At 43.1% G+C, this 13,347-nt stretch overlaps 1 protein-coding gene across 2 annotated transcripts in view; it reads right to left on the bottom strand.

The window, feature by feature from the left end:
* The window catches only part of IDH3A (isocitrate dehydrogenase (NAD(+)) 3 catalytic subunit alpha), a 637,839-nt gene that overhangs the window by 444,337 nt on the left and 180,155 nt on the right, over positions 1–13,347 (bottom strand). For both annotated transcript variants that reach the window (XM_044077799.1, XM_044077800.1), the window contains exon 4: positions 13,039–13,153. In XM_044077799.1, coding sequence (XP_043933734.1) covers positions 13,039–13,153 — 115 coding nt within the window. The remainder of the gene's footprint in view (positions 1–13,038; positions 13,154–13,347) is intronic.

Raw genomic sequence — 13,347 nt, 5'->3', positions numbered from 1 at the left:
AGAAGGGTGGTATTGCACATGTACAGGGCAAACTTGCATTGTATGATTTCCCTGGTGGAGACCAGGGAAAACTGTATGGAGCTTCCTGAGGATGGGAGGTGTGTTCTGCTGACATAAGCCCCTTGCAGAAGTGAGAGTCAGTCTGGCACTGATGCCCACTACAAACCCTCTGGAAACTACTGGGTATGCGCAATGGCAAAGATTATTAAATTATAAAATTATTAGTAAAAATACTCCCTTGGTAGCAGTCTGACACTGCTCCGGGATCCCTCTAGCCCCTTGCCAGCCCCAAACACGGTTGGAGCAAGTCCTGTGAAGGTAGGAGATAGGAAATTTCCACCAGCAACTGAGGTGACGCATCAGGAATAGCAGATGGTCAGCTTGCAAGGGAGCCAAAAAATACTTCTAAAGAGGAAAAATGCCAGAGAGTTTCCTCTAGGTAGTGATATAAATCATAGTAAAAAAGCATGCATCCCATAAATTGCAATTTATGAGTATTAAACATATTTGCGCCACAGAAGGTTAGTATGTACAATCCAGTGAAGACATTTCTCATAGGTTCAGACACAAAGGTTGCTGTAGTACTCATTTAAAACAAACTAAACAAGAGATAGACATTATGACTAGAGCTTGTTTACTACAGTACAATAAACTTATTTCCATGGGGGAACGGTCGGTGACTACCTATGACACTCATACACATCAGATATAAAACACTGTATAGTGTCCACTATAGTATTTTGAAACAGGACAGGTTTTCTGATAGTTTGTGCCCGGATAAAAGTTTATTTTCCTATAGAAGGGGCAAAACCTTGTCAGGATTTCTGTGGAAACAAAAGGGATTTAAGCAACATGATAACACCAGGTTGGCTACCAACCAACCTCAAAGGTCATCTCCTTGTGAAGATTGTAGTGTCTGCCCTTGTGCAATGAAAATCAAGAATTTTACTTCTAAGAACACCCATCAAAGTTTTGACATCAAAACTTCTATAACATGTAACACTGAATGGGTCATATATCTGGCCTTCTGCCTCTGTGGAACCTTCCATGTAGATCACACCTCTAGAAAGCATTAAGTAACATCAAATGCCATAAACATACCAATACACTATACAAACATACACTGAAACATCTCTCAGCTAAATTTATATGCATTAATAATTATTTTACACACAGATTTGAAATGAAGAAAGAAAACAAATACATCAGAACTTTAACTACACAGGTCATCTGTGAATGATAACTGGAGCTTTGTTTCCCCAGGTATAAATGACACGTTTTAAAATAGCATGTTTTGTTAAGACGGCCACATTTGTCCTCCAGTGTGAAATACTGTGTATGCTACTGAAAAGTTTTTACTCATGTACATGTTTTCCTGTATACCTGTGAAATGAGCATTTTATATTATATTATACACATACGCTGGAACATCCATCAGTTAAGTTTAATTTTACAGGCACTGATTGGTGCTTTATATACATATTTAAAATGAACACAGAAAAAATACACGAGATCTTTAACTGTAAAGAATATCTGTAGATAGTTTTAAATGGGGAACTGCTCCCACACACTTGGGTTTAAAATTACATATTTTAAACGACAGTTATGACTGGCAAAGTTATGCTCCAGTAGGAATTATTTTTTGTGTGATGTTAGTTTTCTGCTTATATGCATGTAGGATTTCTTGCAGGTTTGTGAAATTATTATTTTATATTATATTTTAAGCACCTCATACCTTTAAGCATTTTGAACTCTTGCCATATGATTTTACCTAGTATTTGAGGGTTTGCCAAATGCTTTATTCAAGTCCAGGAATGCTCAAGTTAGATTCCTTCTTTATCTCCATTATCTGTTGCACCGTAAACACTGGGTTGGTTGTGCTGAATCCTGATCCAAATCCTAACTACTTATCAACCATTTCATTTTCTACCTATTCTGCTTATTCATTTACCAATCACCCCCTCCAGGACTTCCGTGCAGTGTAGCAGGAGTTTGATACCTCTGTACTGCCCACAGTTGTGAATGTCCCCTTTGTTCTTGGTCATTGGCACTATAATCCTTATTTGCCAGTCATCTGGGATATGGCTTTTTCCTCCCTCAAGAACTGTATCTCCTTACCTTGCCCAATATCAAGATCATATTTGCTGTAACTTCATCTGAGCCGGCTGTTTTCCCCACTTCATTTTCTTTACTGTTGTACTTACGTTTCTAGGGTGGGTTCTTCCTTCTTAATTGTGGGCTGTGCATGAGGTAGTACTGTTTCTGTGGGCTCTTCTTCATGCAGAAGCTGCTGGAAGCACTACTTCCATCTGCTTTTGATGTCCTTTGGACTGGTGATTATACTGGTGGCATCCTTTCTGAATGGTGTCTGATGAACAATTTCTTTTTCTTTCCGTCTTTGCCTTGCTACCTAGCAGAGTTTCTTGGTACCATCTGCTAAGCTGCTTTTTCACGAGGCTGGTAGAGCTTATTCTTTGTCATTACAACTGCTCTCTTAGCCTCTATTAGCCAAACAGTATTCCTTCTTAGCCTGATCCATCTTTGTTATCTTCCACTTCTTCCTGTACTTCTTTCTTTCTTGTGATACCTTCCTGGACTTGTACATAAGCTGTGGTGGAATGCAGATTATTTCCATACCTGGCTTGGTCACAGATCTGTTTTACAGTCTTTATACACACTGTTTTGAGATGCTGACATTTTTCTTCAATTCCACCCATTTCTTCTTCTTTCTAAGGTGCAATAGCCCTGAGTATTTACTTGAACTCCCATGTCTTCATTTCAGTCTAAGTACAATTATGTACACTTACCATAAATGTAGATGTTCGAGTTTATTCACTGTTGCAGTCGTCGCATTTGGGTTATCTGCTTGCAGGAGCCCTCCGTCGGCCTGATTAACAAAGTCTTGGGTCCTGCGTCGGTTGCTGTCTCATTCTCCATGATGTCAGTTATTCAGGGGTATAAAGCATGCAGCCGACGCCACTACATCAGTTTTTCTTGCCCCAGATGTCAGGTGCCCCCATAATGGGAAGCAATTATATATACAAGATTACACCTCCAACAAAAAAGCAAATACACCAAAAAGCTTTAAGCATAGAAAGCAAGAATAGAGGTATAGCCAATAGAAGTCAGGGGGCTGGAGGGAGGGCAACTAGGACTGCAACAGTGAATACACTTGAACATCTACATTTATGGTAAGTGTATACAACTGTACTATGTTCTTCGTGTTTCAATGTTGCAGTCATCATATTTGGGTAGATTCCCAAAGCTATGTTCGGTATATACTTCTCTGAGGTTCAGGCTAACACGGGGGGATTATGGCTGACAAAGTTCGCAGATGACTGCAAACTGGGGGCCATAATCGAATCTCCAGCTGACACAAGCATCCTCCAAAAGGGTCTCACAGAGACGGATGCTTGGTGCCAGAGCCACGGCCTCAAGCTAAATGCTTAAAAGTGCATAATCATCCCCTTTGGGAAAAACAAGGTACCCACAAATTACCACATAGGTGGTAATCCATTAAGTACGGAAGAAATAATTAGAGATTTGGGGACCAACGTAGATAGTAATCTCTCCTTTGATAATCACGTTGCCAAAGTGGTTAGAAAGACCTTCTCTATATAGCCCACCTTATCACGAAAGGGTTTGCATCTATATCAAGAGAGGTCATTGTGCCCCTCTACTAGTCACTCATCAGGCCCATAATTGAATACAATGCCCCTTTTGGGATGTACCTTACCCGACACCTGCAGCAACTGGAGAGACCCCAAAAGTACCTCACCAAGAGGATCATGGGTTACGAACAGATGTCCTATGCAGCTCGACTAAAGAAACTCCAGCTCTACTCAGTCGCTTACCGCCTACTCAGAGGCGATCTATGCCTGACGTATAAAGCCATGTCAAACCCAGAATTAATGGACATGCTCCACCTCAAGAAAAATCCAAGTCCCTTAGAGCTACACGTTCCAGGGACTAAACCTCAGCACAAAAATAAATAGGACATGCTGGAGGGACAGATTCATTTCCCAGAGGCTCCCCTCACTCTGGAAGAGAATCCCAATTCATGTTAGACATAGCCCCTCGCTGACCCTCTTCAAGCGAAATTTGGACGCGTGTATGGGAAATCGCAAATTCACCCCTGGGATCTCTCCTGTGTCCTTGCTAGACAGAGGCACAGTAAACTAATCTTAAAAGGGTACCTTCTGTGACCTACTTTACAGAGGCACAGTAGGCTAATCTAATAGGGAGGCGGAAGCCAAATACACTCTGGCTAGGCTTATAAATACCCTAGGGCAGATAGCCTAGTATCTACCTATGAACTTAAGAATCGGAGCAAGACTGCAGTGGCAAAGCCAGCTCTGGATTTAGAAAAAAATTGGCAAATGGTAATGCTTGGTGAAGGTATGTACAGAAGTCAAGGTAGCAGCTTCTAGGATGTCCCTGGTAGGGACACCTCTAAGAAAGGCTGTAGAGGTAGATGCAGCCCTGGTTGAATGTGGTCTAATCCCCTATGGGGTAGGTTTTCCATGGTGCTTATAGCAGAAATGAATGCAATGGCCTATCCATTTAGAAATGGTTTGCTTTGAAATGACCTTCCCCTCTGCCCCTGCAACAAATGCAGCCAGCAGTTGTTCAGATTTCCTGAGAGGTTTAGTCCTGTCAAAATAAAACCTAAGTTGTCTGTGCACATCTAAGGAGTGCAGTATTCATTCCCCTTTGTTCTGTGCATTTGAAAAGAAGGTTGGCAAATGAATGGACTGATTAAAGGCCTCACTGGATACCACCTTGGGCATGAAGGAGGGACTGATCCTGAGGAACACCCTGTTCGCATGAAATATGATGAAAGGCTCCACTGCCATGAGGGCCTGTAATTCAGACACCCTTTTTGCTGAAGTGATGACAAAAAGAAAGGCTGTTTTCCAAGAAAATAATTTCAACTCTGCATTTGCAGCGAGTTCAAAAGGAGGAGAGTGAGTTTTTCCAATTCAAAGTTAAGGTCCCAGGCTGGAGTAGGGGCTCTCCTGGGTGGTCTTAAGTTTTTGCCCCCTCTGAGGAACTGCTTCAGCAGTGGATGAGAGAAGAGGGGTGGTTCTGTGTTGTAATGAGCTGAAATGGCTGAGGCATGAATTTTGATGGAGGAAAAGGAAAGGCCCTTGTGCAGCATCTCAGTTAAATATTGAAGAATCTGAGGTAAATTGGGCGCCACTGTGCCCATCCCCTGAGTTTGGTTCCAGAAACATAATCTTTTCCATTTTTCAGCAAAGGATTTTCTAGTACTAGGCCTCCTTGCCTCCAGAATGACATCCAACACTTGCTTACTGAAGGATGGTAACGGAGAGATCAGGTCATCAGCCAGGCTGCCAGGTTCAGGGTTTGAAGCGGTGGGTGCAGAATCTGGCCCTCCTGCTGGGACAGCAAGGCACGGGTCTGAGGCAGGTGCCATGGTGCCAGCAGTAACACACTGCTCAAAAGGGGGTACCAGTGTAGGTGTGGCCAGTCTGGTGCAATCAGTATCGTCCTTGGTTTGTCCTGTTTGATCTTTAGTAGCACCTTGGAGAGGAGAGGCAGAGGGGGAAAGGCATAAACTGATAGGTTTTTCCAGATGAAGGACAGGGCATCCAATTTCCAAGCTTGCTTGTGGGGAGTCCTTGTGCAGAACTTTTCCAATTGGTAGTTCTCGGGGGGAGGCAAACAGGTCTATATCTGAGCTCCCCCATTTGTTTCTCAACATGTAGAATATCTTTGGTTCCAGTTTTCCACTTGTGTGGGTCCATGAGATTTCTGCTTAGTTCGTCTGCCAGTGTATTTCGCTTTCCTGGCAGGAATTGAGCCTGTAAGTGCACTTGGTAGCTCAAGCCTGTGTTCCACAGAGCCATGGCTAGTCTGCAAAGAGGGTATGAGTGGGTTTCCCCTGCTTGTTTATGTACCACATAACAGTGGTGTTGTCCATCTTCACCATTAATTGCCCTGGAAGAATGTGGTCCTTGTAGACTGTCAGAGCATTCTGTATAGCTAACATTTCTTTTTGATTGATATGCAGGTGCATTTGACTTGGGTTCCATTTGCCCTGAATGCACTTCCCTGCCAAGTGAGCCCCCCATGCACAGTCTGATGCGTCTGTTGTTATGGTTTGGGCGGCAGGGGGTAGAGTGAATGGCAGTCCCTTGTTTTGGTGACAGGCCTCTGCCCACCAAAGGAACTCTATCTGTAGACAAGTTATGATAGGAATCATTGCTTCTAGATCCTGAGAATGTTGACACCATAGGCTTTTTAGATACCATTGTATTTTCCTCATATGCAGTCGTGCAAATGGAATTAGGAGAATGCAGGAAGCCATGAACCCTAGGGCTTGCAGTATTTTCCTTGCAGATAGCTAGGTTTTTGTGGCCAGTAGTTTGAAGTAGGCTGTCAAATGAACTAGTTTTTCTGGCGTGAGAAAGGCCATCTGGGAAGCTGTATTCAAGCTTGCTCCCAGGAATACAATTTGTTAGCAGGGTAAAAGATGTGATTTCTTTTTGTTTATGGTGTACCCCAGAGAAGTTAGCAATTTCTGTACAAAAGCCAGATGATTCAATAGTATGTCCTGGCTTTCTGCCTGAATTAGACAATCGTCCAGGTATGGATATATTTAGATATTTCTTTGCCTGCAAAATGTAATGACTGCAGTTAGGCACTTTGTGAATACCCTGGACGCAGTAGATAAGCCAAAGGGCAGTGCAGAGAACTGATAGTGCATGTAACCTGCTTTGAAGCGTAGGTATCTTCTGCAAGATTCCCTTATTGGGATGTGCAGGTAGGCTTCTTTTAAATCAAGTGTTGCCAACCAGGCATCCTTGCCTAGCATAGGGAGCAGCTGGTGAAGAGTTAGCATCTTGAATTTTGGGATCACCAAAAATGTGTTTAGGATAGAGAGGTCCAGGATAGGAAGCCAGGAGTTATCTTTTCTGGGCACCAGGAAAAGTCTTGAGTAGAACCCTTGTCCCCTTTCCTCTTCTGGAACAGGTTGAATAGCCCTGATGCTTAAGAGAGATAATTTGCTTTTGAGCCTCTGCCCACTGATTTGGGGGTAGATCTGGCCAACCGTTTGGGGTTGGTAAGGAGTGAAAGTGGAATCTGTATCCTTGGGAAACTATATTTAAAACTCATTTGTCCTGGGTAACGAGTTCACAATTTTTTGCCTGCTGGGCAATCTTTTCCCCAAAAAAACAGTCAGTTGTGCAGGGCTTGGAAGATTTAAAGTGAAGTCATTGAGACAGTTTACCATAGTGGTGAGTCTTACCACTCCCTGCTTTGGAAGTGAGAGCCCCCCACTGCTTAGTCTTGTAAGTACCTTGGGACTGAAGCCTGGGAGTTCTGCTGCTTCTGGGTCTGGACTGAGAAGGCCCAGAAGAGGCAGGAAAGGACTAATTTTTAGAGGGCCAATGCCTACTAAATCTGGGAGGCTGTACCTGCAGGAAATCTTTAACAGTTTGCATAGATTTAGCTTTTTCCTCCATCTTTTTAAGTACTTCTGCTTTGTTGCCAAACAGGTGGTCTTGGTTTAAGGGACCATCCAGGAACTTTGCTTTAACATGATCTGGCAAAGATTGTTCCTTAAGCCAAACATGCCTTCTAAGTACAGACCCAGTGACAGCAGCCCTGCAAGATGCCTCTAGTGCATCAAAACCACATTGCAAAGTATGTTTTCCAACTTGTTCAGCAGAATGCATTAAATCCTGTAAATCTTTATTTTCAGCACAGTCAGGAATCAACATCATTTTCTGTTTAAGCAATCCAATAATATGCTGCTGATACTTTAACATGTGAAACTGGCAGTTTAAGGCCCTAATGGCCAAGGTTGCAGAAGTGTATACCTTCTTACCCCATCTATCCAGCGCACTGGAATCTCTATCCAGGGGAAGGATTTCTGGCAGTAGTAGCCTTAATGCCCTTAGGTCCCTGTGAAATGGTCTCAGGATCCACAGTAGGATTTTTAAACAGGAACTTGTGAGAGTCAGGAACCCTGTAATATCTATCTGGTTTTCTGGGAGCAGGAGGTAAAGAGTCAGGGGCCAAGCTAGATTCCGAAAAGGCATCAACAACAATGTCCAGTACAGGGGGGATAGCTAAAGACCTGTGTTGGGGCAGGAGTAAGAAATCCCTAAGCCTCTTTTTGGAGTCAGAGTAATCCTGGCTTTCCCAGTGGAAATGCTCCCTAAGAGTATGCAAGGTTTCACCAAAAGAGAAATCCTCTGGAGGGGAAGCAGAGGGAATAGAGTCCTCTGCATCAGAATCCTCATAGGTAGATAAGGGTAAATCCTGGTCATCAGAGTCCTGATCAGAAGAATCATAAGCAAACTCAGTCCTACGTCTCTTAGAGGGGGAAGGGTGGTTTCCCCTGATTAAAGTAATAAGGTCTTCTGCCATTCTTATCATTTGTTTTATAGGCATAGAGGCCTGACCATGCGGTCTGGGTGTCTGTTTTCTAGGCACGGATCGAGTCTTAGGCCTTGAAGAAGAAGATGGAGTTGATTTAATATGCAAGTCAGTAGGCCTGAATGCACCCTCAGAAGCCGGTGCCTGCACAGCGGCTCCGGACCCATCCAAGGTAGAGACATCCACAGGATCCACAGTTGAAGCATCTCGCGGCATACCAGACTCCGAATGGATCTCAGTAGTGGCCTGCAAATCTGTAGTAGCGAGTATCAGGGGCTGCGAAAGCACCTCACTGAGTACCGGCGAACTGGCGACTAGCTTAGGAGAAGCGTCATCGGCAGCTTTGGACCTATGCGGTCTGTCTCTGTCTTTTCTTTGCATTTTTTCGGAATGTCAGTAGTCGGATGGCTAACCGAAGCCATATCTGGATAATTGAACAGAGTACCCAAATATTTAGAAGTGTAAATAAACCGATGACGAATAGTTTGCTGTTTAAATAAGGCACAAAACCGACAGCAAGGTACGTCGTGGTCAGGGCCTAAGCAAGGAATGCAGTACGAATGAAAATCTTTATGAGGTATTTGCTTTCCACAAGAAATACAATTATTAACTTTTACTGACATCGGTTTAGAGCAAGAAAAAGGTTTCCCCAATGGGGTACTTAGCTTAGTTGAAGACTTTGGTTCTGAAACTCGAAAACAAAAATTTCAGCAGTCGGCCGACTGGCACTTGCGAACTGCTTCTGCTTCGGGCACCACACGGCAAGAAAGACTGATGTAATGGCGTTGGCTGCATGCTTTATACCTCTGACTACCTGACGTCATGGAAGATGAGACAGCAACCAACGCAAGACCCAAGGCTTTATTAATCAGGCCAACTGAGGGCTACTGCAAGCAGGTAACCCAAATGTGATGACTGCAACAGTGAAACACAAAGAACATCTTCCAGGTATCAACTTGTTTCTGTTGACCTTACAGCCTTCTCAGAAACTGCTTAAAGCTGAATGTGGCCACCAGTGATTTATGCTCAGAACTAACAGTTTCACTGCAGATGATTTCCAATCTCTGAATTTACCGCAGTGACCTTTTCTTACGAGGATAAAGCCTACCTGGGTTGCACGTTGGACCACTCTTGTATGTGATCCTTTGACTGTCTCTCTTGGTGAACTATGTGATGGCCACCACCAAACCATTTGGCAGACAGAATTCTAGAATGGCCTTTCCTTCATTATTTCTGCTGGCTCACCCATTTAGGTCCAAGTAGTCTCTCTATCCTATTCTATTTGTCCTCATATAAGCATTCCGGTCCCCCATAATCAACAACGCATTTTTGCCCCACTTCATCTAGGAGGTCCTACAACTACTGCCTAACGGTGCTCTCTTCCTCACTATCACAACCCTGCTTTGGGGGCAAGAGCTGAGATTATGAAAACTGTCTTTTGTTTGAATGTTGCAGAAAAAAAAAAAACACTGGAAAGCTGACTGATTCAGGTCAAATGCTACCTTGGACATACAGGCTACATTAGTTCAGAGAACTACTCTTTCATCATGAAAGACGATGTATGAAGTTTTGAGAGGAGAACATTTAGTTCGGATTCTCTTCCAGCTGAGATAACAGCAACTAAAAATAATGTTTTCCAAGAGAGAAATTTAAGATCCAAATTCCAAGTAGGGACTTGATCTTTGTAGGGAGGTATGAATAGAATTACCCCAGTTTAAAAATGCTTTACCTATTATGAGAAGCAAATGACTAGCAGCTAAACACTCGTGATGAATTGAAATAGTCACCAAATTGACTTTTATCAAAGAAAAACTGGAAGCTTTGTCAAAGACTTTTGATAAGAAAAAAAAAAAAAAGTTGAAAAGGACACTGTAAAAGGGTCCAGACTCTATTACTTCACCTAGAGGCAAACTTATGCCAATTATTTCTGTGAGCCTTCCTAGTAACATGTTTCTAGGATATTTTTAATAACTGGATCACCTTAGGAGAGTATGCTGGATCTCTGCCATCACTGGAAGTGGAGAAGCCATATGGTTACCTTAAAGGACCAGGTGACCTGGATGTGGTTTGCTGGGTCTATATTACGTTATCGAAAAGCCGTAATATTGAATGGCTTTTGATCAAACCGTAAAAGTTGAACGCTGAAAATAGTGAAAACGCGAATGAGCGCTTTCCCTGGGAAAGAAACTGCTTGGCCATTCTTGTGAGTTTGCCCTTTTCCCCACTGTATTGCGATCTCGGAGTTGGTATATGTAGTTGGGGGGGGGGGTGTTGGGCATAGCCCTCACTTTGTAATGTTTAGATTAGTGTGTAGTTGGTGGTAGGACTAGCGATTTCTTTCCCAGGGAAAGAATTTGCTCATTCTCGTTTTTGCTATTTTCAGCTTTCGACTTTTACGGTTCGATCAAAAGTCATTCGATATTAAGACTTTTCGATAAGGTGATATAGACCCTGGTTTGCTGGACAGGTGAGATAGCCCTGGATTATATTCCAGAAGGAGGGGTCTCCTTATGAGGTGAGGCCACAGCAAGAGAAACCATACCAGCTGAGGTCAGATGATGGCTATGAGAATGACAGTAGCTTTAAAAAGTTTGGCTTTCTGAATAAAGTTCATCATGAGTAGAGAAGTGAAACCTGGGGGCCAAGGATGGACATCTTCCCTAGGAGTCTGACCCTGTGGAGGGATTAGGGAAAAGAAGATGCTGTATTTAGCAGTGGAAGGACAGGCAACTCCCCCCAGCAGCACAAGTCCATCAGTGCTGACATGCACAGAGACCATTCATGAGGTAATAGGAGACATATGTTCAGTTTGTTGGCTACAGATTTGGCATGACCCACGATGTGCAATGCTCCTAGAAAGTGCTGTGAATTTAAAACCTGTTCCTAAGCCATCATGGAGTCCCAACACAGAAGGTAGAATCTGGTTCTCCTTAGCTTATTGAATTACTGTTATTTTGCCAAGAGTGAAAGGCTACTGCACCCTAATGAAGATGTCCCAAGAATGCCTGCAACACTAGAAGGACTTCCCTCATCTTTAGGAAAGTGAAGTACAGCTGGGCCTCTATCCAAGTCCAAGTTTTGCAAAACTATTAATCTCAGACAATACCCCACCCCCCACCTCAAGGCAGACACACCCACACTGACTGTGACAGCTGGTATAGGGAAAGGGAGTGTAAAAAGGGACAACCCAATGACAGACTTTGCAGTTGAGGCCATCACTGAAAGTGGTTGCAACAAGATTGTCTGAGTCACTGGGTCATGAATCTGTGACCACTACACCCTAGAAATCCAATGAAGGACTCTCATAAGGTATGCAGCTGAGAAAAAAATGCAGTAAAGTTGTCAACGCTGATTGTAAGATTTAGAATGCCACTCCAGACCTTGGTTTGCCTTACTGCAGCTGGAGTGCAACTACTTGATGAAAAGGAGAAATTCGATCTGTTCGGTTTTACATTGGTGTCTGGCTGACAACTAGTGAACGATGGCATTGGGGTTGTTTCCAGCAAAGACGTGGGAAGACTGATGAATAACCGTATGATCATTTATAAATGGAGCAAGTACTCCCTTACTTTGACAAGAGATTTTCTTGAAGTAGCAGCTATAAGCCAGTCATCCAGATAAGGCAAGATGCTGATTTCCTGTAGTCTCAAGTCGACTGCTACTGGGGCCAAATGTGTGGCCCCAGTAGCAGCCAACAGGAGATGCTACTGGATGCATGCATTTGGTGAACACCACTGGGGTTGTGGTGAGGGCAAAGGCAGGGTTCTGAACTGGTAGTGACTGGCCCCCCTCTGGAAGCAGAACAATCTTCTAGACTTTTTTTGTAACTTTTAAGTGTAGACAAGGATCCTGAACGTCCAAAGAACACATTCAGTCTCCTTCCTGTAGGCAAGTAAGGACAGATTTCTAGAGGGACCATTCGGAAAGTTTTTTTTTTTTTTTTTTTTGTAATGCATAAACATATTTGGTCTGAGTGACTGAGGTCTTTTGACTTCTTTGACACCATGAAGAACCTTGAGTAAAACCTAAAACTTCGCTGGTCTGGTGGGACTTCCTGGACTGCTGTTTTGTTTAGATGGTTGGTCACATCTAAAATTCCCACTGTCTTTTGCCAGGGTAGCACATTCGGTAGGAGACAAGGTGATAGCAGTGGGGCTTGTGAAAAGGGAACAGTGTCTCCTCTGGATATCATCCTCCTCATCAAATTGTCTTGAACAGTGGTCTTCAATGCATCCAGACAGAGGGAGATTCAACCTCAAATGCATCCAGAGAGGGACAGTCAGGCAATCCTTCAGTGCTTCTGCTAACTGTTCTTAGAGAAACAGACAGCAACTGTGGTTTAAAAATCATAAGGATTATATTCCATCATAGCTCCCCGGAAGGATGATATAAAAAATGACATGTAAAGCACTAGGTAAGGACAGCATATATGACGAGTACAGCATGTCTAAGAAAAACACATGAAGAACTGTTAGACGAAGACCTGTGGAACACATATGACTTGCAAATTACTCAAACCAGCTCATTAGACTTAAAGCTGTCTGCCTATATATCATCTGTTAAACAGCACTGCATAAGCCACTTATTAATACCCTAACAAAAGCAATGACATGGTGAAACAGTTACCTTTCAGCCCAATCTTGCTTTTATCCATTGATTCTTTGGCTTCCAGAGGAATCATCCACTTCCCACCGGGGCCTTTAACAGCTGTAACATTTCTCTCCTCCCAGTGAATCGGTGCCTTAAAAAAATAATTAAAATAATATTTCTAAAATCAAAACCATTTTTTCAAATTAGTCAACAGTTATGCAAAAGGCATTTTTTTTACATTTTAATACCAAACAGACAAAAAAATGAACTTCATAACAAAGCTCGAACAACACACAAATGCCTGCCTCTTTGGTACAGAGTTCTGGAGCCATTACTGTGATCCAG

Source organism: Protopterus annectens, chromosome 7.part0, assembly GCF_019279795.1.
Source record: "Protopterus annectens isolate FY-2018-M chromosome 7.part0, PAN1.0, whole genome shotgun sequence".
In the NCBI taxonomy this organism is placed as follows: Eukaryota; Metazoa; Chordata; order Ceratodontiformes; family Protopteridae; genus Protopterus; species Protopterus annectens.
Note: the sequence above shows the minus strand (reverse complement) of the source record. Positions and strands in the feature narration are given on the sequence as shown.